Here is a 26,430-nt window from a genome sequence, read left to right as displayed (position 1 = left end):
TTTTTGACCACCTCTAGGAACGGTGGGGCAGACCTCCCTGGGCAGCACATTCCAATGGCCAATCTCTCTGGGAAGAACTTTCTCCTCACCTCCAGCCTAAACCTCCCCTGGCACAGCTTCAGACTGTGTCCTCTTGTTCTGGTGCTGCTTGCCTGGGAGCAGAGCCCAACCCCCACCTGGCTCCAACCTCCCTGCAGGGAGTTGGAGAGAGCAAGAAGGTCTCCCCTGAGCCTCCTCTTCTGCAGGCTAAGCAACCCCAGCTCCCTCAGCCTCTCCTCCCAGGGCTGTGCTCCAGACCCCTCCCCAGCTTTCTTGCCCTTCTCTGGACACCTTCAAGTGTCTCAATGTCCTTCTTAAATAGGGAGCCCCAGAACTGGACACAGTTCTCAAGGTGTGGCCTAACCAGTGCTGAGCACAGGGCAGAATGACCTCCCTGCTCCTGCTGGCCACACTGTTCCTGATGAAGGCCAGGATGCCCTTGGCCTTCTTGGCCCCCTGGGCACACTGCTGGCTCAGTCCTAGCCTCACAGCCACGTACCCAGGAGCGCTGCCTCGCTCCCGCACGGGCAGGGGCTCTTCCCACAGGAAGAGGCAGACTGCCCCCCTGCTCCCACCTCCCCAGACCCCTGGGAACAGAGGAGCAGACAGGGAAGGCTCAGAACCCTTGTATTACAAAAATAAAGGAGCGCAGGGAGGCCTGCGGCAGGCTCCGGCGCCGGACGTACCGTCAGAGGCAGCTATAAAACACACTGAGAAACGGGCGCAGGGCAACATCCTTAAGGCTGAACAATCCCAGCTGAACTGAGCTGATGGAAACCAAGGACCCTCCTCATTTGGAGGCCTCCCCCCCTCTTCCCAGCAAGGCAGGCTTGGTGTGGCAGGAGCTGGGGGCTCTGCTGTGACTTGCAGGCCAGGTTAAGAGCTCCCCCGAGTCATCTCCTTTGCCATGGTCACAGGCCTGAAACTTGTGACCCAGAGAGCCCTGGGGGCTGTTGAGCCTGGAGAAGAGCAGCCTGAGAGGGGATCTGATCGATGCTCAGCAAGAGCTAAAGGGTGGGCGACAAAAAGATGGGGCCAGACTCTGCTCAGTGGTGCCCAGGGACAGGACAAGAGGCAACAGGCACCAGCTTCTGGTCTGATCTCATCAGGGAGAGGGGCCTGCAGAGAGAGGGCTTCAGGCTTGGGGGCTCTGCCCCAGTCGCCTCTGCCCTGTCCTTATAGGTGTAGGATCCCTCTAAGCATCCTCCAAGGAGGGCTGGGCTGCCTCCCCTCCCACCCACAGCCCCTCGTGTCCCCTTTGCTTTACATCAGCTCAGTTAGCCCCTGGCTCAGCGCTGCTCCGTGCCCTCTCTGCTGGGCTCCAGGGAAGGCTGTGCTGGCCGCGCTCACGCCGACTTGGTCCCACTCTCCACCTCCTTGTGCACCCACAGCTCCTTGTGCTGCTTGCGCCCGAAGCCCTCATCGTAGTTGCCTTTGCTCTTGAAGAGCTGCTGGAAGTGGGGCTTGCAGTAGAACTCCCCGTGGAGCGCCGCGTAGCTGCCCAGGCTGCGGAGGGAGAGAGGGTTAGCAGGGCACCGGGACGCGGCTGCAGGCCGGGCTGGGGAGTGCATGAGGCTCGGGGGCAGAGGGACAGGGAGGAATGTAAATGGGGACCCTTAGGAAGGGCCAACTGCTCACCCCAGGCAGTTGGTGGGGCGTGCTGGGAGCAGTGTTAATGGTCTGTGAAGATTGAGGAGGGAGCATGCAGGAAGAGGACTCTTAGAAAGGGTCATCTGCTGCCTGCAGCCAGCTCGGGGTGTTGGGCACTGCTCTGAGCAGCTTTAAGAGCTGTGAAGTGGAGATTCCAAAGGGCAGCTCAGCCTCGGCTCTGTGTCATCTAGGAGGGAGTTGTGGCTTAGCTCTGTGTTACCTTGGAGCTCTTCTTCCATGCCAGGTGGGGCTCAGCTGAAATTTGGGACCAGGTAGTCAGGGCAGTCCCTTTTTGTGCTGTGCTGAGTGGGCTGGGGGTCTTTACCAATCCCACAAGAGCAAGGGCTGTGGTGGGTGGGAGCATAGATGTGCTATTTGGAAAGACCTCCCCCACCCAGGTGGGCAGAACCAAGGTGGCAGCCCCCCTCACCATCAGCTCACCTCAGCTTGGTGTGGCAGTGCTTGCAGCAGAAGCAGGTGTTGTGGAAGACAAATTTGTCTGCCACCAGCCTCTCCATGGGATAGACAGTTTTCTGGCAGGCAGTGCACATCTCCTTCACTTGAGCCTTCAGGCTGAAGGACTGGGCAAGAGGACACAAAAAAAAAAGGGAGACAGGATGAGGAAGGGGTTTGGGAGATCCTGTGCCTGGCTCCCACTCAGCTCTCTCCCCTGACACCCATTCTGTCAGCTGCTGGAGCATTAGTGTGAAGCAGCCCCACCGGCCCTTGCCCTCCAGTGCTCCACTGATGCTGGGCTGGTGCTGGATTGGTTCTCCTCCCCCTCTGCCCTGGTGAGGCCACATCTGGAGTGCAGTGTCCAGTTCCAGGCTCCCCAGTTAAACAGGAAGAGAGTCCAGTGGAGGCTACAGAGCTGCTGAGGGGCCTGGAGCAGCTCTGTGAGGAGCAAAGGCTGAGAGCCCTGGGGCTGAGAGGTGGAGAAGAGCAGCCCCAGAGGGGAGCTGAGCAATGCTCAGCAAGACCTAAAGGCTGGGGGGCAAGAGGCTGGGGCCAGACTCTGCTCAGTGGTGCCCAGGGACAGGAGGCAATGGGCACAAACTGGAACCCAGGAGGTTCCATCTGAACAGGAGGAGAAAGTTGTTTGGTGTGAGGGTGCTGGAGGCCTGGAGCAGGCTGCCCAGAGAGGTTGTGGAGTCTCCTTCTCTGGAGAGCTTCCAAATCCACCTGCACATTATGATCCTGGGCAACCTGTTCTGGCTGCCCCTGCTTTAGCAGGGGGTTAGACTGGATGATCTCCAGAGGTCCCTTCCAACCTCCACCATGCTGTGATTCCCCCCTTGCTGTGAATCAGTAGGATGTGGTAAAGTTGCAGGTACCTTGGAGCGCTGCACTGTGCTGCTTCCTGAGCTGTTCTTTGCCTCCTAAGAAGGGAAGAAGAAGAGACATCAAAATGAGAGCCTGGACTGCCAAGCCTGGTGCTGAGCTGTTCTTCAGGAGGAGCAGCAGAGGATTGGTACTGGCAGCTGAGCTGCAGGACCTTGGGGCACACCAGCAGCCTCTGCCTGGCTGTGACAGGACCGTGGTGACCATCTTTCAACTCCCTTGTCCATGACCTGATGAGCAGCTCTCACCATCTGCAGGGAACAATCACTGTCCTGGGCTACCCAGTGCAACCACCACTCATGTCTCAGGACCCACAGCCCCAGCACTACTCCTCAGGAACAACCACGGCAGAGGAGTCCTGCACCCACATCCCTGGGACACAGTCTGGGGGAAAGGGCTTCACTAAGCTGCTGCAGCACAAGCCCCTGGCAAAACCTGCTCTGTGACCTGCACCAGGTCACTTCCACCTAACAGCAGCCCTGCTTCGGTGGGAGAGGCTGCTCATGCTCCTTCTGGTCAACAATCATCTACCCCCCAGGACTGCAGAGTCATCGTTAACCCTTCTCTTGCTGGAGGTGCACAGTGCTCTCGCAGTGCTGCCAGTGTGGGTCTCTGCCTGCAGTGAGAGAGAGGTAGACTGCCAGCTCCCCCCAGGACACAACTGGGGTGCCTCTCACTCTCATGGAGCACGTTGTGCTGGTTGCCCCTCAGTGGATGTTTTGTGTCTGAGTTCCTCTCTACTCTGTTATCAGCCCTCACTCTGCTGTGCTGTGCTGCACAGGAAACGTCTGTGCCGAGGGGGAGAGCCAGAAGGCTTCGGAGTCCCTGCAGGCTCTGTGCATGCAGGGAGGGCAGGAGGGGCAGCAGGGCATGGCCAGAGGTTAAGACATGCTCCGTGGTTGAAGACATGCAGCTTGGCAGAGGCAGCTGGTCCTTGGAGGAATGGGGCAGAGAGATCCAAACAGTGAGGTGCCTGTACCTCTGTCCCCAGGACCTCAGAGTGCCATCTCCTTCTGCAGTGCTCTCCCTTCTGCAGCTGCCAACAACTCATCTCCCAAATCACCTCCTGCCAAACCCTCCCCAAGCAGACTGTTTGCACTGGTACCCACTGGCTCCCAGTCAGCCACCTGCAACTGTTCCAGCCTCCTCTGCACTGCTGAGAATGCTCCCTCCTTTCAACCAGCTGGGATCAAAGGGGTGACCACACATTCAGCCAGGTGGACCAGCCAGGACTGCTCTACAACAGAGCAGCTCACCCCTCTCTGCCCTGTCTGCTCCCAAGGCTGGGGCAGCACAGCCCCAGAACATCACCCCTCTGCCTCCTTGTCCATCCTCTTGCTGCTGGTCTGGCTCTGCCTGGCCAGCACCGCTCCTCCTCTCTGCCCCCAGGCTGATCTCCCATCCTCCTTCCTCCAGCTTTGTCCTTTCCCCATCCTTTCTCCTTCGTATTTTTGGAAGCAGTTTGCCTAGGAGACAGCACAGGAAACTCTCACTTCACTGAGCTGCCTCCTCAGACGGTTCCCAGCTGCTCTCATGGGCTGGGGTCAGGGACTTGATTTTCCTCTCGCTCCCACGGGGCTGGAAGAACGAAGCCAAAGTCAACAGAGGGACCCAGGGCAGCGAGGAGGCTCAGGCCGCGTAAAACCGGTCGCATCCCTTGGCAGCGGGTAAGGCAAGCACAGGTGCTCTCCTGGGCTAGGGAGGCAGTGTGCTGCTTCCAGGCTCAGCTGAGCAGGGCTGAGGAAGAGGCTGCCTCTTCGGGGCCGGAGCACATCCGTTCCCAAGGCTCAGGCCACGCAGCGCCGCTCGTCACTTCTCGGCAGCCCGCTGGCTCCGGCAGCCTCATTATCTATTTCATATCTGATATATCCTCCCTGGGGGAAGGGCCACATCCTGTCCCAGCAGGAGATGTTCTTGAGCCTTTATGTTTTTCCATCTCCAGTCGCTCCAATCCTCGGCAGCTCGCATGCTCTCCATTGTGATCAGGGAGAGCCATGGAAACACAAACAAACAGCAACTGGAGAGGAGAGCAGGGCGAGCAGCTCTGGACAGAGCAGAGCCTGGACGCTGGTGGTGCAATGTGCTCAGCAAACAGCACCTTCTGCTGGAACATTCCTGTCCCCAGCCTGTTGTTTGAGTAGCAGTGACACTGCCTTTGATCACCCTAAAGTGGCAGGTCCGGAACACAGCTTCTGTACGCAGCCCTCCAGCCCTGAGAGCCCAAACCCAGCTTGCAATTCCCCTACAAACCACTACATACATGAGCTGGGGTGGGGCTGGCAGGTCCTGTGGCCTGGAACATGGCTCCTTCCCCTCCTCTGTGTCTTTAATCCTGAGCTTGAAGCTTGTGGGTCGATGTTCCCTGAGGAGGTGTCTAAGACAGACCTCTTCTTGCAACACCTGGGAAGGAAATGTCAAGAGGAGCAGGGTTGGTTTTGTCACCCCAAAGCCAACATCTGCACAGCACTGCAGGACCTGGCCTGTGGCAGCAGTGTGCTCAAAGCTTCCTCCATGGGGACAGAGCAGCCTCTTCAGCCTAGGGATTCCTTGAGGGATCCAAGAAGCTTGGGCACACCAGGCTGCACTGGCAAACAGGAGGTGCAGGGTTGGAATACTGCTTGGTTTTAGGAAGGTGGAAGGTGATCTGGGGGCACTGAGCTCAGGAGCTCTAGTCATAGAATCAATAAGGTTGGTAAAGACCTCCAGGATCATCAAGTCCAACCTGTCACCCAACACCTCCTGACTGCTAAACCATGGCTCCAAGTGCCACATCCAGTCCCCTCTTGAACACCTCTAGGGACAGTGACTCCACCACCGCCCTGGGCAGCACATTCCAGTGGCTAACAACTCTCTCTGGGAAGAACTTTCTCCTCACCTCCAGCCTAAACCTCCCCTGGCACAATTTGAGACTGTGGCCTTTTGTTCTGGTGCTGATTGCCTGGGAGAAGAGACCAACCCCCACCTGGGGGGCAGGCAGTTGGAGAGAGCAAGGTCTCCCTTGAGCCTCCTCTTCTGCAGGCTAAGCAACCCCAGCTCCCTCAGCCTCTCCTCCCAGGGCTGTGCTCCAGGCCCCTCCCCAGCCTTGTTGCCCTTCTCTGGACACCTTCAAGTGTCTCAATGTCCTTCTTAAACTGAGGGGCCCAGAACTGGACACAGGACTCAAGGTGTGGCCTAACCAGGGGCACAATGACCTCCCTGCTCCTGCTGGCCACACTATCCCTGATGCAGGCACAGGACACAAAGATATTGGTCTAGGGTGGGAGAGGGATGGTGGAAAAGGAGCAGAAGGTGATGAGATGACATCTGCTCCAAACCCATGAGTGGAAGGCAGTTGTCAGGCAATGGCCAAACTGCCAGCGGCAGGGCAGGGCTTCCACCCCCAGCCACAGCCCCTGTCTAGCCAAGGCAGTGAAAGCAGCCCCCAGTGTTTCACTAATGTGACCACCAAGGGACTGCTGTTGCTGGATCCAGGGCTGTGATTTCAGGCTAATTTTAGCCCAGAAAAGCCTTGCTGAAGAGAGCAGAGCACAGCTCAGCAGAGCGAGTGATGGGGATTTTGTCTTCTCCGGGGAGCCCACGTCGCCTTTAGGCTGCAACCCAGGAGCTGTGAGCTCTGTGATGTGCTGAGTGCCCAGGAGGGTGACTTTGACAGGTCTTGGACCAATTTTAATGCAGCACAGGGAAGGGAAAAAAACCCAATAAATCACCCTTTTGGTAAAAGTGAGCTGAAAAGGCACTGTCAGAGCCTCAGGGCTTTTCCCCATTTCCCCTTACCTTCAAAACAGCCATAAAAGGTCAGGCTTGATGAGCCCTGGCTTGCATCTGCAAGACAGAGCTGTGGGGTTGAGCAAAGGGTGCTGAGGGAGGAGCAGAGCTGGGGCCAGGGGGGTGAAGGGGTGGCTGTGCAGCTCTGGGAGGATGGGGATGCGCTGGGCACTGGCAAACCAGCACCTCACACACTCCAGTCAAAGGCTGCTTTCCTCTCCTGGTCAAACCTCTCATCCTCACACTGTCACCCCAAAAACTGTCCTGCTGCCCGAGGGCCAGGGTAGATCCTAGATGTGCTGGGACACAGGGCTTGGGGCAGGGGTTATCTTCACAATGCCAACCTGGTGACATCTGCAAACATATCCTGGGGGCTCTTTGGCTGTCCCAACACCCAGCAGCCAACCCCAGGCTTGTGTTGTGCCCAGCAAGGCACCCAGCATCAGTGGCTGCTTTCAGAGTCGAGAGGCCTCTGCTCCAGGTCCTGAGCAGTAGTGGGTGAGCTGGGGGGGAGGGGGGCTGGAAGGCTCTTGTCACAAACATTTCACAGCCTCATCTGACAAAATGGCTCCTGCTTTACCCAAATCATTTCCTGTCTCCTCTGTGGTTTGCTTGTTATTTCCTGCTCGCTGAGCGGCTGCATGGCAGCATGCAGGCAGCTGCTGCTCTGCCCTGCGTCTGCTGGGGTCAGGGCAGAGCTGGCTGAGCAGCAGCTCCAGCATTAGGGGCTCCTGGCACAAGTCCACAGCCCCTCTCTGCCCCTGAGACAAGACCTTCCCTCTCATGCCTCCAGGATCTGTAGCAGTGCCTGCAGCCCAGTACAGACCCTGAGGAACCCAGAAAACCTAACGTCCCTCCACCACACAAGCCTCTGATGCACAGCCCTCCCCTTTTCACCTGCCTTTCACCTTCTCCCCAGCCTTTGCAGCACACATTTCCCCACCCTCAGCTTCCCTTCCTCTTCCCCCACAGCTCACCTTCTTCCTCTACCCCAGCCACCTTCTTCACCTTGGTTTCCCCAGTCTCTCCATCTCTGCTTCTTGCCCTTCACCATAAGCACGCACTCCCTGCCTCCTTCCACCTTTTTGCTCCTCTGCTTCTCTTGCCCTTAAACCCTGTTCCCTTCACTGCCATCCCACTTATCCTACCCCATGGCTTGATGTTCTCCATCCAGACCCAGCCTCCAGGTCTCCTTCCTCTTATTCTCCCTCTGCCCCTCCATGCCCTTACTCTGCAGCCCCCACCCAGGCTCTCCCAGCCTTGGTTTCAAGCGAGAGGTCCCCTGGGTGTCACTGCTCTACAGACACATGAGCAGAAGTTGCTAAATGTCCTTCCTGCCAGAGGACAGGAGGCAAGAGGAGAAATCTCAAAGGGGAAGGGTGTGCTGAAGAGATAAGGGAAACACAACAAGTCAGAAACCACAGGAGGGTTTCTAAGTGGCCCTCAGCTGCTGTCATCGCTTTTCCAAGGAGCCATTAGTCTGCAGGGATGGGATTTGAGCCCAAGCCTCCATGAGCAGAGGATCCTCAGTGGCACAGGCTGCCAAGCTGATGTTAGGAAGTCCTCACAGTGCTAGGGCAGCTCTCCAGGGCAGTGGGGGCCTGCTGGCTTTCTGAGGAGTGCAGAGGGCATCTGTGACAAAGCAAGAGAGCCAAGGCCAAGTCTCCACAGTGGAGGCTGGCACCATGCTGCCAGACCTGGCTTCTCCAAACTTCTGTTCCCAGCTACACAGGCTGAGAAGAACAGAACTCAGGATTGAGGACTCAGTTTGGGGACTCAGGACAAGGTGAGAGCTCCTTTGCCTTACAGCCTCCATTCTTCCTGCCCTTCCTGGGAGTATCTGATGGCTGGATTGGACCAAAACCCAAATCCCCTTTCTCTGAGGGATGTAGACTGTCTGCCTGAGCAGATGAAACAGCTTCTGATGGCAGCACTGGTGGCCACAGCATGGCAGACACAGAGGGAGGTGGATCTTGGTGTGCTCCAGAGACACAGCACCACAGCCAGCAGGGTGCACTTGGTGCCCAAGCTGCCAGCTCTGCCTGCCCAGGTCACCACCAGCAGCTGCCAGTTATGCTCTGGGAGGGGTTTTTTTTGTCATCTCAGCAAGTTGGTGTTCAACTCAGGACCTCGGGGTTGGAGGTCATCTGCAGGAGCTGTGTGCCTGCTGCTGTGTCTTTTAGCACCAAAGGGTGGGGATGAGCAAGGCAACGTTCATCCAAGAGGCTGCTCACTGGCAGAACCTTTGCCTAGGAGCCTCTCCTGTCCCCTCTCACCTTCCTGCCTGACCTTGGGGACAGATGTAGGCAGGGGGAACCATCTGGGGTGGCCCCTCAAGGAAATCCCCTGGTCATCCTGACAGTGACCTGCCTCCTGCCAGGACAGATGGGTGCAGGGAGCCTTATCCCCTTCCCCTGCCCAGCAGGGCTGCCCAGTCTGCTCTAGCTGCTGAACCAGCCAGCTCCCCCCAGCCCCCCAGTATGCTCTAGCTGCTGAACCAGCCAGCTCCCCCAGCCCCCCAGCATGCCCTCACTGATGAACCAGCCAGCTCCCCCCAGCCCCCCAGTCTGCTCTAGCTGCTGAACCAGCCAGCTCCCCCAGCCCCCCAGTATGCTCTCCCTGCTGAACCAGCCAGCTCCCCCAGCCCCCCAGTATGCTCTCCCTGCTGAACCAGCCAGCTCCCCCCATGTCTGCCCTCATTGCTGAGCCTTCCAGCTCCCCCAGTATGCTCTCACTGCTGAACCAGCCAGCTCCCCCAGCCCCCCAGTATGCTCTCCCTGCTGAACCAGCCAGCTCCCCCCATGTCTGCCCTCATTGCTGAGCCTTCCAGCTCCCCCAGTATGCTCTCACTGCTGAACCAGCCAGCTCCCCCAGCCCCCCAGTATGCTCTCCCTGCTGAACCAGCCAGCTCCCCCCAGCCCCCCAGTATGCTCTCCCTGCTGAACCAGCCAGCTCCCCCCAGCCCCCCAGCATGCTCTCCCTGCTGAACCAGCCAGCTCCCCCCATGTCTGCCCTCATTGCTGAGCCTTCCAGCTCCCCCCATGTCTGCCCTCACTGCTGAACCAGCCAGCTCCCCCAGCCCCCCAGTATGCTCTCCCTGCTGAACCAGCCAGCTCCCCCCAGCCCCCCAGTATGCTCTCCCTGCTGAACCAGCCAGCTCCCCCCAGCCCCCCAGCATGCTCTCCCTGCTGAACCAGCCAGCTCCCCCCATGTCTGCCCTCATTGCTGAGCCTTCCAGCTCCCCCAGTATGCTCTCCCTGCTGAACCAGCCAGCTCCCCCAGCCCCCCAGTATGCTCTCACTGCTGAACCAGCCAGCTCCCCCAGCCCCCCAGTATGCTCTCCCTGCTGAACCAGCCAGCTCCCCCAGCCCCCCAGCATGCTCTCCCTGCTGAACCAGCCAGCTCCCCCCATGTCTGCCCTCATTGCTGAGCCTTCCAGCTCCCCCAGTATGCTCTCACTGCTGAACCAGCCAGCTCCCCCCAGCCCCCCAGTATGCTCTCCCTGCTGAACCAGCCAGCTCCCCCCATGTTTGCCCTCACTGCTGAACCTTCCAGCTCCCAGTGGGCCCCAGCCTGGCGCGAGAGCTGATGGGTTTCCGGCCCAGGCAAGCAGCATGACTGCGGAGGGCGAGAGGCCCCTCTCTGCCATCTGGTTCCCATTAGCAGCACTGGGAAGTGCATGTTTACTGCTGGGATCACTGCACCCCTGCCAGAGGCTTTCCCAAAGAGCAGTGTGGGGAATCCAGGCCCCTTCCTCCTCCGTCCTGGGAGGACACGGAGTGTCCCCAGCAGCACAGCGAGGCACGGCAGGGGCTTGGCACCTGCGAGAGGCAGCCCAGGCTCAGCCCCTGGAGGTGGTGAGCTAAGGTGATTGCTGTGGGCACTGATGTCCCCAAGACCCTGTGCAGGATTGGTGTAGCCTACACACAGAGCACAGCCACTGAGCCCCCAGCTCCATGGCATCTCTCAGCAGGACACTGGGGAGGAGGTGAAGAGGAGCTGGCAGAGCCTGTCTCACTGCCCAGCTGGCCTCTGTTCCTGCAGCCTTGGGGCCTCATGGCAAATCCACACCATGGAACAAGGTGTGGTGCAGAGTGGGTGTCAAATGGGCCAGTGCAAGAGCCAGGCACAGCATCTCCAGGGAGGGAGGCACAGTGTCCCCAGTGACGTTTCAACTACTGGAAGAAAAGGAAAGAGACAGCAAAGTGCAGCTTGGGAGGGATGATGGAGTAAGCCCAGTGGTCATGGCTCCAGCTTTAGCCATGGAAGACCTCAATTCAGCTTCAGATCTTGGCTCCTTGTGTGGCTTCAAGCCAACCACTTGACCTTACCAGTATATGGGACCCAAGGCAGGTCCTTCCTGGCTTGACACAGGGTGGAAGACTCCAGGGAGGAGCAGAAGAGCCAGTTGTGTGGACACCATTGCCCTGTTCATCAGGTTTCTGCAGAGCAGCCCTACCACCTGGAGCTGGTCCCTGCCTGCACCCCATGGCACGGAGCTACCTTCCACCAGCCTGCCCCACTGATCCGCTTTCCATCCACGTTCTGTGCCTGGGCTGCCTGCTGAAAGGCTGCCAGTGGGCAGGAAATCTACAGCCCAAGTGCTGAGGGATGCTGACAAGGAATAGTTGTGGGGAGGAACAGGGCTGCCTTTGTCAGGGCAACAATGGGGGACCCGCACAAGTGAGGAGGGAGCCCGAGGGAAGCCCCTGCCCACCCGCTCTGCTCTCCCACCTTCAGCCCTGCCTTGGCTTGCCTCTCTTGAAGGATCAGGCTCAAGGAGGACCTCATAGCTCTCTAGCCCCTGTATCTCAGTGGGGAGGCAGACAGGGTAGGAAGATGCTGCTAGATTCCTCCTGTTTCCAGAGGTGGAAACTGAAGCATAGAGCAGCCCATTCTTGGGACCATGGCCATGCTTAATGGCATCCACTAGAAACCATGCTCTGAAGGCAGCTTCTGCTCCCTAGCATCTCCTATCTTGCTAGGAGCTAAGGCAGAGCAGAAAGCCTGATGGGGAAGGCAGAAAGCCTGATTCTCTTTTCTGGCAGAGACAAATCCTTTCCAGTAGTGCCAGGTGATGGAGCAAGCAGCAGTGGCCAGAAATTGCAGGTTGGGAGGTTCAGGCTGGACAAAGGCAAGACTGCTTCAGTGGGAGAAAGCCTTGGAGGCTCTATGGCATGGTACTAATCAAGTGCAACATAAACCTGGAGCAAGCAAGCATGACAGGCAAATGGTTCATGCTCCTTCCCTTCCCTGTTCAATTTCTCCATAGTGGCTTCCATGCCTCACCTTCTGCTTTCCTATGGGAATGGTCATCCATTTACTCTGATACTGGCATTGTGTTCCTAATTCTTCTCCCACCATATTTGCCTCTCAGAGGGATGCATAGAGGAGCCACAATTCCTTGTCAGTCTCTTTGGTTTTTTCAGCAGGAGAAGCCAGTTCCTTGCTACCTGCTCTCAGGGTTCCCTGTCCTACAGCTCCCTTGGTTGCTCGCTGCAAGCAGGGGAGCTGGCCTGGATGCACCACACTGAAGGAGCTCTCAGACCTTTGTATTCTGCTATGAACACTTCTCTGGCACCCCTGGAAACATCTGGCCTGATGTGCTGCTGCCTTCCTCTGCCAGAAGTCCTAGATGCTTTTTCTTCTTCAGTGCCCTCCACTTGCTGAGGTCCCTCCAGGCCACAGCAGCTTCATGAAGCAGTTCCCCAGTGCCTGCTCTGACACAACTCTACCTCAGCCATTTCTAGGACTCCAGTTTCATCTTCCTGTTTGCTCATCTATTTTTTTTCTCACCAGGGGCAGGTCTCCTGACTTCTAAAGGGGCTGATAACAAGTTCAGTTCTCTCCTGGTGGAAGGATCCAAGTGTCCTCTTTCTGTTTTGCTCTTTCCTATCCTTTTTCCTGTCTCCACCTAAAACAACCATTTCCCTGGGGCACAGTGACAAGTGCTTTCCTCAACCCAGGTTCATGAGGCCCTGTTGTTTCAGAAGCCAGTGATCATCTCTAGGGAAGGTACTGAGCCAGTGTGATGTGATCTGTGTTAGAACCACACTGCATTTTATTCTGCTTCCCAACACAGAGTCACAGAATGTTAGAGACTGGAAGGGGCCTCCAGAGATCATCAAGTCCAACCCCCTGCCAGCAATGCATCCAGGCAGGTTTTGAAAGTCTCCAGAGAAGGAGACTCCACAACCCCCCTGGGGCAGCATTTGGTGACTCTTCCAAAACCTATTCTAGAAACTCACCTTTTATTGTCCTCCAAGTAATGGACCTCTGGTTGCCTGTAATTTCCCCTGTCTCCAAACACAACCTGTAAATGTGATCTTGGCCAATCTCTGTGCAACAGCACCTGTGAAACATCAGACTTTGGACTGGCACTTCCTCTGTGGGTTAGCCCATCGATCTCTTGAGCTCTGAGAGCCCCTCCTGAGAGTCTCTGCTCTTTCACCATCAGCAGAGGCAGCAAAAGCAGGAGTGAGTCCTGTTCCAGGCACCCCAAAGCACAGCACAGCCACTTTCCATAGCCCCTGCCTTCCCCCCATCCCTGTGCCTGCCTTCATTTGTGAATTGTCTCAATAAAGCAAGCCTCCACAAATCATATTCACAGGTGAGATCTGTTCTTTTTGAGCTGCTCTGTTTTCAGCCTTCACCTCCAGCCTCACTGTTAGGATCCAAGATGCCACACAGCATCCAGCAGAGGACGTGGTGCTCTGCGTGGCCACTGGATTTCACTGGAGCAATGAATGTGCTGGGTAAAGCAAACCCTGGAGAGGCACATCAGAGGTGGCTGAGGCTCCTTGTGCCTGAAAAGCCTTGAGCTGGCCATCTGGAGAGGGTTATGGGCACACCACCAGAGTGAGAAATATGTCTGAAGTGTGCTTAATATTGATTGCAATAATCCCTTCACCCAGATTTAACGTTTTCCAGCCCAGTGCTTTGCTCACAGCTAGGTAAGCTCTGCAACACCCCCAGATGGCAAATAAAAATGCCTGAAGTGGAAAGTGAAAGGCAGAGACACCTCGGGGGGAACATGGCAGCTGCCTGGCCACAGACAAACAGCCCTGCAAAAGATGAGGATGGGCAAAAAACACAAGAAGAATCCCCTCCCCACACAGGGCTGGAGAAGGCAGTTGTAGGCTCTCAGGATGGACCTGCTGGAGGAAACCAGAAGAGGAACTCCCTTCCCTAATGAGAAGTCTCGTGGGATTGTGTTGACCAAAAAAGGTCAGGAACCTCGTTTTGAGCTGAGAAGAGAAGATGCATCCAGTCACTTTGCAGAGCCCAAGAGGCTGTTTCTGCTGGACCCTCACTTCTTAACTGGGAATCTGCTTCTTGCAGGGCTCCCATTCGAAAAGGGCATCAGTGCTGGAGCTGTTTTGGGCTGGGCTTCATCAGCTGCCCTGCAATTATTTCCTAATCTACGTCAATAATGCTGCAGATGTGCAACTCCTGGCCCTGAACAGACAGCAGCTCAGCTGGGGCACCAGATGTCTTCCTGGCCAGAGCCCTCACACGATGTCTTCAGTGGACAAAGCCCAGTTTCCAAGGCGTGCTCCAGGGTTATGGTGGTCCTTGCACACTGATGCCCACCCCATGAACAAAAATCAGCTGGAAAATTGACCAAAAAGGTGACCTACAAGGTGGCTTAGCTGGTCTCAAGTGATCCAAGGGAATTAGACAAGATCAGGCTGGCTCAGAGCATGGTAGTTACAGCACCAGAGTGGGACTTGGGAGACCTGTGCTGGATTCCCAGCTCTGCTCCTGAATTTGGAGTGACAGTGGACAAATAATGTAATTCTTTTCTGTTGTCTTTTCTCCTCCTGATGAAAAGAGAGTGGCTCTCCTTTATGAAGCCCTGGGAGATCCCTGGCTGGTTAGGGTTATGTCAGAGCTCAGGGTATTTGTGTTGTTATTAAATCTCACAGCCATGCAACAGCCTCCCCTGGGAAGTGATGAAAGACCTGTGGCTGGAAAGGTTTAAAGCCAGGCTGCATGAGGCAGCAGGGGACACACCGTCGAGAATTAGCAGGTATTAATGAAGAGGGGGGTGAGGCAGTGGGGATCTAACAGGTTTTCCTTCCATCTCTGCTCTTTCTGATCAGCTTAATAAAATGGATCTGTCCAGCCCCCTCCGGCATGGACTGCAGCACACAACAAAGAGGATATTACAGGCCAGATGGGGAGGGCGAGCCCCGAAACGCTGCACCCCCAGATGCTCGCTGCAGCGGATCCGGTGGTCGCAGGCCTCCGCTCGTTCCGGTCCCCGAGGGGTGCGGGGTGCAAGCCCCTCGCCCCCCAGCTCACACAGGGCGCGGGGTGCTCACCCCCACTCTAGCAGCAGGTTCCCAGAGCTCGGACCGCGGCTCCTTGCCCCCGTCTGACCCCGGCGAGGCCACCCAGGGCCGAGAACAGACCCCACTGTGTTTCCCCCGACCCTACGACCGCCTCGGTCGAGCCTCCTCCCAAAGCCAAAAAGTTCCCTGCGCATCTGGGTGGGACCTGCCCGCGGGGGGCTGCGTAGGACGGGGATGAGCCCCAGTCTGCTGGGTTCCCAGCGGTGCCGCTTCCCGGGGCTCTCCCTGTCTTTTGCCTTCCTGCCTCCTCTCCATCCCTTTCTCCCTGGGCTCCTGCCTTTCTCTCCCTCCCCACCGCTTCGTCTCGCTTTCTCCCCCAGCTCTCCCACCGCCGAGCAGAGCCACAACCGGTGGCAATCCCCAGGGTGAATGAAGCCCTTCGCTTTCCACGTCTTGAGGACCATCATTGTCTCGCACCGAGCCGCCGCCACCCCTCAGCCCTGTTGTTCTCCACGAGCGAGGGCTCACCATATGCCTGCGCTCCTCACGGCGATGCCGAGCACAAGGGTTTCGCCCCGGTTGGGTGGGTCGGGGTGGGTCCGTCCAGCCGTCCCCGATGGCGGGGTGCTGCGGCTGCCCTTCTCCCCGCTGCAGAGACCAGGCTGTGAGAGCCGGAGTCGTTTCCTGCGAGCTCCCACGGCCCCCTCGCAGGGCCTTTTATCGCCGGGCCGCCGCCGTGATTGGCTCTCGCCGCTCTGCCGTCTTCCAGCCGCTTGCTCCTTTGTGTGAAGCCAACCTCTAACCCCAAACCTTCCCCAGCCCCTTCTCCTCTCGGCCCCCCTCTCCCCAGCTACCCCTGGATGCCCGCAGCCTCCCCAGCCCCGTTGTCAACAACGCCGTCCCCAGGGACGTTTCCCGCCCGGCTTTCCTCTGTCCTAATCGCGGGTGTGCAGTCTCCCCCTCCCCTCCGCAACTACCTAGCGCCCAGCCCTCTCCCCATGTTGTGTGTGTGCAGATGGGCTTCGCTCAGGACTCTGGACACAGCCCAGGGCTCTCTCTGCCTGGCACTAGCCCACTCCTGTAAGGTTTCCTGGAAGCATCCTGGAGCATCCATCCCTCCAGGGCACACGAAAGCCGAGCTCACCCCCCACCAGCCTCAGCAAACCGTTGGCAGGGGAAGGATCTTATCAGGCAGCAGCAGGAAAGGGGGATCCCAATGTCCCCAGGTCCTCACCCCCTAAGGAAGCAAAACTGAGCCATGATGATTTCAGAAACCCATTAACTTTTTAATTCCACGGAGAGTTGCAGAGCTGTGCATGGGAGCAGCACTGTGCCAGGTGGTCAGTAGATGTGCCAGGGCAGGTTCTCAGGGGGTGAGCAGAAAGGCAGCTTCCCCAACGCTGCCCCTGGGTTTGAGACTGGGTGGATGGAGTTTGGAGGGCTGGAATTTCTTCAGGGACAGGGCAAAACATTAAGAATAAATGGATTAAACATTACCAGTCAAAACCTGAAGGGAACTTGGGGGCAGCTTGAGAGCAGCCAAGGAAGACAGGATGGCTGTGAGCCAGCAGCAGTGAGGCAGAAGGACCCTGTGGCTCTGAGGACTTCGCCTGAACCTCCCAAAGCTCTCCAACGGGGCATAATGGAGGCAAAATATGCCACGGAGTGGTGGGAAGAGCTTTGATAATGATGATGAAGGAACAAATACTCTCGTTTGGGCTCCTCAGCTCAGCATGGTGCCACTTGAAGGAGCCAAATGCCAGCTGGAGATGGCCCTGAGCCTGAGCTCAGTGCCTGTGCTCCCAGACAGAGGCAGGTGACCTTTGTGTGCTGAGTTTGTCTGTAATTTCCTTGTACCAAAAAAAATGTGATTAAGGAATTTATGTTGGTGTTTACTGGACCAGGAGGCAGCAGCCATACAATTTATCACCTCTGTCACTCCACATTGCCCAGAGAGCATCTGTGATGAAAAGGCTGCTGCCACCAAGAGCAAATCAATGAGGATTCTGACTTGGTAGTAAAACTCGTTGCTGCTGAGCAGATGCAGCCCCAGCAATGAGGATGGCCACAGGTAGCAGGAGACTGGCTGGGCTGCAGAACCCAGTGTCCATCAGGGCATGGGGAAGAGTGGAAGAGCGTCCAGGGCATCACCATGCTGCCCCAAAATGATGGCAGGCGTGGGGGAAGCCTTCAGCAAATGAGTCCTGCTGAAAGCACAGCACCCAGGTGCTGCCCTGGGCGCCGGGCATGAACACACTGGCAAAGGGGTCCTGTCTTCAGGCTTGGCTGTGTCCCACAGCATTGCCCCACGGGGACAGGGTCTGGAGGAGGGACTGGGAGCTCCTCCTGGCATCCACACGAGGGGGTGCAGGGTGGGTACAGAGCTGGAGCCTGAGCTCACATTCCATGGGAGCTCCTTGGGCACTGCAGCTGCTCCGCTGCTGTGAGAAACACTGAAGGTCCCCTCCTCATACATGCACAGACACAGACATACACGGATACACACACGGGTGCACAGATACACACACCTGTGCACACACACCTGTGCACACACACCTGTGCACACACACCCCCGTGCACACACACAACCTGTGTACACATATTGTGCACACACACACACCCCGTGCGCACACACACACCTGTGCACACACACACCTGTGTGCACACACACCCCTGTGCACACACACAACCTGTGTACACATATTGTGCACACACACCCCCTGTGCACACACACACACCTGTGCACACACACCTGTGCACACACACAACCTGTGTACACGTATTGTGCACACACACCCCCCGTGCACACACACACACCTGTGCACACAAACACCTGTGTGCACACACACCCCGTGTGCACACACGTTCACACACGCACACGTGTGCTCACACTCCGGTGTACACTCTCACAGCCAAGGCTGTGCTTGTTGCCTGTGCAGGTCTCGGGGTTCCCCAGCCTCTGCTCACCCCCGGGTGGGGCTGGCTGGGGGGTTCTAGGGCTCAGATCCTTTTGTCGTTACTATGGCGACAGGGAAGGCTGCGGCAGCCGGTAAGGGTCGGAGGAGATGCAGAGAGAAGGGGAATGGCGACGCCGGGGCCACGGCCCTCTCCCCTCGTAGCTCCCACCCCGCTGCCGGGCTCAGAGGCCGGCGGCAGGAGTCGGGGTGCAGAGGGGGCCAGTCGCGGGGCTCCGGGAGGCACAGGGAGTGCGAACGGGAGCGGGGAGCGGCTCCCGCGGCCCAGGACCCAGCGGCACAGCTCGGACCACCCCCACCTGCCTGCCCCCACCGGTAGGAGGCGCCCTGCCCAGGGGCTGCCGCTCTCCTCGGGGCTCCTCTCCGCCGCTTGCGGCGCTGAGTCCTCCTGGCCCGCAGAGGGCGCCGCGCGGCGCTGCCTCTAGTGCCGCTCTAGGCGGCGCCGGCAGAGCCCACCGGCGCAAGATGGCGGAGAGCGGCTCTGTGTGCAGCTTCCTTTTCAAGAAGCGGGGCCCGGCGGCGGGCAGGGGTCGGCGTAAGCGGCCCAGCAGCGACCAGGAGCAGGGTGAGAGCTGGCGGGGAGCTCCGGGAGGGCGCTGGGAGCCGGGGCCTTGCCGTGCGCTGGGGAAGGGATGGAGGGCCTGCTGCAGCCCCGGGGTGCAGCCCGCACACGGAGGGACCTCGCCGCCCTCCCTGGCCGTGCCGATGTCCGTGTGGCGGAGCGGCTGAAGGGCTCTTCCCTGGCCGTGCCGATGTCCGTGTGGCGGAGCGGCTGAAGGGCTCTTCCCTGGCCGTGCCGATGTCCGTGTGGCGGAGCGGCTGAAGGGCTCTTCCCTGGCCGTGCCGATGTCCGTGTGGCGGAGCGGCTGAAGGGCTCTTCCCTGGCCGTGCCGATGTCCGTGTGGCGGAGCGGCTGAAGGGCTCTTCCCTGGCCGTGCCGATGTCCGTGTGGCGGAGCGGCTGAAGGGCTCTTCCCTGGCCGTGCCACCACCCTCGGCGGTTCCGCCGGACTTCCCTTGGTCGTCCCGAGCCTGCACTTGGGCTGAGTCCTTGCCCCGGGTGCACCCTTACCCCTGCGCTTTACCCCTCAGAGAGCAGCGGTGAGGAGGGCAGCACGGTGGTGCGGAAGGAGCGGCGGCGGGAGGCTCCCAACCCCATGATCCAGAAGGTAAGGGAGCCACCGTAGGGCACTGCTCCATCCGAGGTGCACCCTCAGTGGCCTGTCAGGCGGAAGGTGGACAGTGTTTGAGCTATCCGTCCTTCATGCTTGCTCTCCTCATGCTCCTCAGACCAGGAAAAGCACAAAGGAGAGGACCTCATACGCTCTCAGCAGCAGTGATGATGAGGATCAGTCAAAGGAGATCGGAGTCACTTACAAATCAACAAGGTCGGCGGTAAGGACTGGGCAAGAATGTGGGTTGGGGCTGTGAGGTCAGGTGGGACTGGCAGCTCCCATGCTTGATAGGGAAATTTGCCTCTGGCAGTGTGGGTTTAGCTATTCCTGCTTTGTTATCTATAGATGCTCCTCCCTGTCCCTTCCCTGTTGATAGATAAGCACCCTGTGCTAGGCTTATTCTCCTGATAGCTCTGCATGCTCAGGAGACCACCTAAGGTTGGCTTTCCCCTCTTAGAGCTTGGAATTCAACCCCCAAGATGCCACTGGATTTGCCTGGCATCACACAACATTTTCAAGAGAGGGAGCACTTGGATCAGGTTTCCCCTGCTGATAGCTTCCTGTGGAGAGGGAGCAAGAGCAGGTTGCAGCTTTGGGGCTCCAGAAGCTTTTGGTGCCTGGGTTGGATTTGGGTTTAATTGAGACTGGCAGTAATTATTGAGTTTCTGTGCAGCTGTTCTTGAAGGTCTGATAAAGCCTGGGAATAGGTGCCTGCTCAGTCCATTAAAGAGGAATCTAAACCAGATCACTGTATTAAAACTGAATTTAAGCCACCCACAGCTGGATTAAAAGTTCAGATGTGGCACCCTGTGTGTAGGTGGAATGGTTTCATGGACATGGGAGAACTGAGCTCAGCTTCCAGCTGAGGCTGAGCCTGAAGGAGTAAAGGGCAAACAAGTGTTTGCTGACTGCAGGCTAAAGCTGAGGAGCAGTGGCTAATTGGCACTCAGGCCTCTGCAGGTCTGCCCCATGAGGGATCCTCCCTGGCAAGTGCTATGGAATGGTAGAAACTGGTGGAAGGTAGAGCAGGCCACGTCCTGTACCTGCTCTGTGACCAACCCTTCAGGTAGCCAAGGAGCTCTCTGTCTTGTGCAGGTTTTCTTGGCACTGTTGTCACAAGTTGCTCTTACTTGCAGAAACCTGTTGGCCCAGAAGACATGGGAGCCACAGCAGTGTATGAACTGGACACGGAGAAGGAGAAAGACGCCCAGGCCATTTTTGAGCGCAGCCAGAAGATCCAGGAGGTGAGTCAGCCTTGCTCTGTAAGAGGTAGTGCTCCACAGCAGGGGGAGGGTGTGCTTTACTCATCCCTTTCTGCACACTAAGTGCGGTCTGAGTCTCATCCTTCCTGGAAATTTGAGAGGCCAAGAGTGTAACCCTTGCAAATAGGGGAGTGCTCTGGCTTCACTGGCTTCTTGTATTAAGGAAGGCAGGGCTGGGAAGGGAAGGGAGACTGGTGTCAGAGTGGGGAGAGCTAATCTGTGTCATGGAGCTTTCCTGATCCTTAATCACCTTTGGTTTTGATTTCCTAGGAGCTGAGAGGAAAAGAAGATGATAAAATTTACCGTGGCATTAACAACTACCAGAAGTATGTGAAGCCCAAGGACACCTCCATGGGAAACGCCTCTTCGGGGATGGTCAGGTGAGCCTCAGGACTGGGACCGCAGAGGAGCTCAGGCACCAGCCCCAAAGCACCTTTTGGGGGCTGTTAGTAAACAGAAGGAAGCTGGCACTGAGTGTGGTGTCTGGTTCTGGCCAGGCCCACAGGGGTTTCCTTCACTGCAGGCAGTCTGAGCCTTCTCCCACGCTTTCAGGAAAGGCCCCATCCGTGCTCCGGAGCACCTGCGGGCCACGGTGCGCTGGGACTACCAACCTGACATCTGCAAGGACTACAAAGAAACTGGCTTCTGTGGCTTTGGAGGTGAGGGGATCTTCCCTGCAGCTGAACACCTGCCACACCAGATCTGCAGAGGGACCCAGTCCACCTTGGGATCCTCTGTGGTGCTAGGATGCCCACTTCAGGATTTGCAGGCCCTTGGCAGAGCTGGGTGTGATGCTGTGGCAGAGTTGGTTTATATAACACTCCTGTCACTTGTGTCAGCCCTTCTGAAAGCTGCTGGCTTCTGATCAGGGCTGTTGAGAGTCCGCTGCAATGAGCCACATTCCTCAGGTATGCTGGGTGCTGAGGCCCTGTAAGGGATGGGACTTCCTTATCCCACTTCCCACGTGTGTAAATGCTGGAGCTGTCACTGGGGCACACAGAGCACGATCCTCACAGCCTGGCAATCCTGCCAGGCGTCCTATGCCTGCTCCAGGGTCTTGGCACTGCCCTGGAGCACAGAGAGGGAAGCAATCAGGTTTCACCTCCTGCTGAGCAAAGCTCAGGCTGCCCCTGGATGTTAACACTCCACTCCACCCAGCCTAGCTGTTAATTCCCCTGCTTTAATGTGCTGCTTAGGGAGGTGATGGGGTGGACATCCCTGGAGGTGTTTAAGAAGAGACCGGATGAGGCACTTAGTGCCATGGTCTAGTTGACTAGTTAGGGTTAGGTGATCTGTTGGACTTGATGATGTTGGAGGTCTCTTCCAAGCTGGCTGATTCTGTGGTTCTTTGTGCTGCTCAGACAGCTGCAAATTCCTGCACGACCGCTCGGACTACAAGCACGGCTGGCAGATCGAACGGGAGCTGGACGAAGGCCGCTACGGAGTCAATGGTATGCACCCTCCCCCCCTGCACCCCTCCCTCTGCTCATGATGGATGAAGCTGCCAGATCCTGCCCTTTATTGTGCCCTGAAGTGAAACGTGGCTTGGGGGCACTGGATCCCTAAGAATGGAATGGGTCCATAGCTGTCTCAAGCTGCATCGGCCAGCGGTTGAATTAATACTAGAGCCAGCAGTGTGCCCAGGTGGCCAAGAAGGCCAATGGCATCCTGGCCTGCATCTGAAGTAGTGTGGCCAGCAGGAGCAGGGAAGTCATTCTGCCCTGTACTCAGCACTGGTTAGGCCACACCTTGAGTCCTGTGTCCAGTTCTGGGCCCCTCAATTTAAAAAGAACATTGAGACTCTTGAAGGTGTCCAGAGAAGGGCAACGAGGCTGGGGAGGGGTCTGGAGCACAGCCCTGGGAGGAGAGGCTGAGGGAGCTGGGGTTGTTTAGCCTGGAGAAGAGGAGGCTCAGGGGAGACCTTCTTGCTCTCTACAATTCCCTGAAGGGAGGTAGTAGCCAGGAGGGGATTGGTCTCTTCTCCCAGGCAAAGAGCATCAGAACAAGAGGACACAGTCTCAAGCTGTGCCAGGGGAAGTTTAGGCTGGAGGTGAGGAGAAAGTTCTTCACAGAAAGAGAGAGAATGTGCTGCCCAGGGAGGTGGTGGAGTCCCCATGCCTGGAGGTGTTCAAGAGGGGATTGGACATGACACTTGAAGCCATGGTTTAGTTAGTCAGGAGCTGTTGGGTGGTGAGTTGGACTTGATCTCTGAGGTCTTTTCCAACCTTATTGATTCTGTGGTTCTATGAAAAGACTTTGTTCCACAGCTGGGGGGCAACTTTAGGGCTGGGAACCACACCAGTGCTGAGCAAATCTGCTGTTTCCAGATAACCACTGACTGTCACCAGAGAGAATTCTTCCTCTGGCTGCCTATAAAAGGGTAGCACTGCTGTTGTGTGGGTCCCTTTGTGGAGCTGGGGAGACGTGGCCACCTTCTGCCCCTCATGCCCAGCAGCTGGGATGCTTTCATGCTGAGTCCCGTCATTATTTCTCACTCACAGTGTTTGTAGCTGCAGCCCAAGGCTTGTGAGTGTTGCTCATGAGCTGCTGTGCAGTTGAGGGGAAGAGGGTGTTCTGTGTTCAGCTGGAACTGAGCAATTTGGTGGCAGCTGGTTTGGAAGACAATCTAGCAAACATGAGGGGGCTGGAGGATTTCTCCCTTTATAGCAGCGAGTGGGCGAGGCAGAAAAGAACTTGCTCTTGTGAGATGAGCAACAGGCACACTGGCTCATTAGACCTAATTATATCTCAGTCCCACATGTGTTACTGACATCAGCAACACCCAGAGGCCAGGCCTCCATTGTCTCCAGCAGAGCTTCAATCCCACCTGCTCTGCTCTCTCCAGATTTCATATTCCATGTCCCACGCAGGGGCTGGGCTGGCTGCCTCTGCTCTTGCTCCAGTCTGGTTAACTTTCTGTCCTGCAGATGAGGAAAACTATGAGGTGAGCAGTGATGAGGAGGACATGCCTTTCAAATGCTTCATCTGCAGAAGTTCCTTCAAGAACCCCGTGGTCACCAAGTGAGTGATTGTCTTGGCATGAGGAGCCAGGTGTCCTCTGTGGATCGAGTCTGTGGCAAGGGGAATACAGGCACTGCCCACCTGCTTGCCTTTCTGGTGGCTGGGGAAACCCTCTGCTAACCAAGGAGTCTTAGAACTGCTCCTGGAGCATCTCCTTGGAAGGGATCTCTGTTATCCAAGCACCTTCTAGATTTCCACAGATGCTGCCTCAGCACATCATCTCTCCCCTTAACCTTGGGATTGTGGTTTCGTGCCTCGATTCCTCCTGGAGGTGGCATGGCACACTGTGCTGTGTGAGCACAAAGAGCTTGGCAAGGATGAGAAGGAGGCTGGGGGCAGAGCATGGACATCACACCCTGCCAGCCCTCTTTCACACTGCTGGCTGTCTTACTGGGTACCTGGTGTCTGCAAGAGCTCACCAGGGGCTCTGCCACCACATCAGTGAAGCACTGCTGAAACCTCTCACAATGACGATGCAGAGGAAGTTCCACATGCAAGCTCCCTTTTGCATACTCTGAGGACTAGCAGTCAGTAACTTGTAGCTCCTGGACACAGTGATTGTATCTGGTGACCTGTGGTGTCTCTGTTCAGGTGCAGGCACTACTTCTGTGAGAGCTGTGCCCTCCAGCACTACCGCAAGTCCCAGCGCTGCTATGTCTGTGACAAGCAAACCAACGGAGTCTTCAACCCAGCAAAAGGTAACAGGCACCTGGGAGAAAGGACTCTCGGGGGAGCATTTGGAGCAGCAGAGGAACCAGGTCCTGAGCTCTTGCCTTGGCAGTAAGGCTGGCCCTAAGCTGCAGCTCACAGCTCTTGGCTGCTGGAAGAGCTTCCTTCAGTGCCAGGAGATGGTAAATCATGGCCTGGGGGGAGGTCTCTGTAGGTCAAAATGAACATCTGAGCTTGCCCAGGTGGGGACTGCTGGTGAGGGCAGAGGGTGTGCACCATGAGAGTGAAGGCAGCAGCTTGACTGTAAGTGGCAAGTCAGTAACACAGTGATTGATTCTGAGCTGTAGGGAAGAGGGGGTTTGGTAGCTGCCTGGTCCATGTGGAGCTGAGTGTGTACAGGACCTGGGCACCTGGGACAACCCCAGCACCTCAGGTCTCATCCTGCCTCTTCCTGCTTTGCAGAGCTCATGGCAAAACTGGAAAAACACAAAGCAGAGGAGGAAGAGGAGAAGGAGGAAAAGGAGGAAGACCAACAGCATTCAGACCATGGGCAGGATCCACAATAGCAGAGCACCCTCTTTTGTATCTAGCTGAATAAAGCTTTGATGGGGGGGGGAGAAAAAAGGCTCCCAGCAGTTCCCTTTGGGCCAGCAGCTGTACCCAGGATCCTGACTGTAGCAGGCTCTGTGTTTGCTGCTCTCTGAAGGCACAGAACAGGTAAGGTCAGACCAAGGAGTGGTAGCTGACTATGGCTGCCTGCAGGACCTCAGCAGTTGCCCCTCAGGAAGGAAGGGTTGAAGGCTGCACCTTCAGTTACCTCATAACTTCTTTCTTTACCAAAGTGTTGCTGGTTCACTCCTAACTTTGCACTGATCCTCCTTGCTTCCTGCTGCTGTGTAAGCACAAAACTCTAAATCCATCATCTTTGAGCAGGTACAATCTAAGCATGAAGAGAGATGAGAAATGTTAGCTTGCTTTAAGCTCATCCCTCACCCTAAATGTGCCAACTCAGGGGAGAGCAGGGCTCAAGTGCTGCAGTTGTTTGTGATTTATTATAGCTCAGTGTTTTCCTTCCTAGCCTTTCTGCCTGCCTCTTGGCTCCTAGGAGAATTGAGGAGATGCTTAGAACCTCAGTGGGCAACACACCTCAAGTCACCCCTCTTCTGGGAGGAAACTCATCTACAAGTACAGCTGCAGCATGTCCCTAACCCTGTCTTAAAGAGGTTTATGCTGTGAATGCTTCTGGGCCTTTTTCTTGGTCTAAGTGCCAGCACCTCAGTTCCTTACCAGAGGGAGAAGGATTTCCTTCCACCAGCTGCACTCCTCCTGACAAGCCAGGAAATTGAGATTACTAACAAAATGACAGCAGGTGCCAGTCCTGATCCTAGGGGGAAGTAGAAGTGGGCCTGTCCTACCTGTTGTAGTCTGTCCTCACACCACCCTTGCTGTGGGACAGAAAGTGCATTCTACTGAAGCTTTCAGGCAGGAGCAGTTCTTCACCTGAACTGTGTGTGAAACACGAAGGCAGCTGCAGCTAACAGTGCTGCAGGCTCCTGTGGTGAGCTGTGGGGCACCCTAATATGCCACCAAGCCCCTGCAAGCAGGCTTTTAAGGCAAGAGCCCAAGCATGCAAAGCCAGCTTGTGGCAGCAGCTGTGCTCCACTGCCTCCCCTTGCAGCAACAGCAGACTTCAACCCCCCACCGACTTCAGAAATAGTTTATTTGGTTTTGGCAAAAAACTAGAGTAACAAACTTTCTCTGGGTTCAAGTACAGTTTATAAAACACACAAAGGACCTCTTGCCAGCACCACTAGCCCCTCAGCCACACCTCCAGGCCTGGATTCTCAGTGCTTAAGTGGAGAAAGACGTTCAGCACCCATGGTCCTTGCAAGGGTCAAACTAAAAAAAGCCTTAAATACACCTCAAACAAAAACCACAAACCCCAAACATCATGGAAGAGGGGAGAGCTGCCACAGCAGCAGGGCAGAGTCACACAGCCAGGAAGCCAGGGGAACCATGGGAGAAGCTTTTACCTGGCAGGCAGCTGGGGAAGGCAGACCAGCAATAACGGAAGGCGTCAAGGTCAATTCTGTACATGATGCTCAAAGAGGAGTTGTGAGCAAGAGGATTTAGCCTCCAAGTCAATGCATTTTTCCTCCAGGCCAGGGCAAGTCACTGAGGATGAGCTGGTATGAATGTTACATGCTGTGTGTGAGACTAGCCCAGCAAAAAAGGAG

General features: G+C 56.8%; 2 protein-coding genes across 2 annotated transcripts; one reads left to right on the top strand and one right to left on the bottom strand.

Annotated features, from left to right (window-relative positions):
• Nucleotides 1-709: 709 nt before the first annotated feature.
• LIMD2 (LIM domain containing 2) lies at nt 710-15,924 on the bottom strand. The gene is made up of 5 exons (XM_054176998.1): nt 15,621-15,924; nt 5,291-5,430; nt 3,024-3,068; nt 2,131-2,270; nt 710-1,545 (listed from the first exon to the last, which is right to left on the bottom strand). The coding sequence occupies exons 2-5, from the start codon at nt 5,330-5,332 to the stop codon at nt 1,386-1,388; spliced, it is 387 nt and encodes a 128-aa protein (XP_054032973.1). The 5' UTR covers nt 5,333-5,430; nt 15,621-15,924; the 3' UTR covers nt 710-1,385.
• Nucleotides 15,925-18,525: 2,601 nt separating this feature from the next.
• Nucleotides 18,526-24,808, top strand: RNF113A (ring finger protein 113A). The gene is made up of 10 exons (XM_054176813.1): nt 18,526-18,632; nt 19,159-19,235; nt 19,357-19,461; nt 20,378-20,485; nt 20,774-20,883; nt 21,056-21,162; nt 21,865-21,954; nt 23,431-23,524; nt 24,116-24,222; nt 24,656-24,808. The coding sequence occupies exons 1-10, from the start codon at nt 18,533-18,535 to the stop codon at nt 24,757-24,759; spliced, it is 1,002 nt and encodes a 333-aa protein (XP_054032788.1). The 5' UTR covers nt 18,526-18,532; the 3' UTR covers nt 24,760-24,808.
• Nucleotides 24,809-26,430: the final 1,622 nt, after the last annotated feature.

Source organism: Dryobates pubescens, chromosome 36 (genome assembly GCF_014839835.1).
Source record: "Dryobates pubescens isolate bDryPub1 chromosome 36, bDryPub1.pri, whole genome shotgun sequence".
Taxonomy (NCBI): Eukaryota; Metazoa; Chordata; class Aves; order Piciformes; family Picidae; genus Dryobates; species Dryobates pubescens.
Note: the sequence above shows the minus strand (reverse complement) of the source record. Positions and strands in the feature narration are given on the sequence as shown.

Coding starts and splice junctions, on each gene's coding strand:
- LIMD2 (XM_054176998.1), bottom strand. CDS start 5,332: ATGTTCCAGGCCACAGGACCTGCCAGCCCCACCCCAGCTCAT. Junction 3,069..5,290: donor CCAGCCCCACCCCAGCTCAT/GTATGTAGTGGT, acceptor TTCCCTTCTTAG/GAGGCAAAGAACAGCTCAGG. Junction 1,546..2,130: donor CACTGCCACACCAAGCTGAG/GTGAGCTGATGG, acceptor CTCCCTCCGCAG/CCTGGGCAGCTACGCGGCGC.
- RNF113A (XM_054176813.1), top strand. CDS start 18,533: ATGGCGGAGAGCGGCTCTGTGTGCAGCTTCCTTTTCAAGAAGCGGGGC. Junction 19,236..19,356: donor CCAACCCCATGATCCAGAAG/GTAAGGGAGCCA, acceptor CATGCTCCTCAG/ACCAGGAAAAGCACAAAGGA. Junction 23,525..24,115: donor AAGAACCCCGTGGTCACCAA/GTGAGTGATTGT, acceptor GTCTCTGTTCAG/GTGCAGGCACTACTTCTGTG.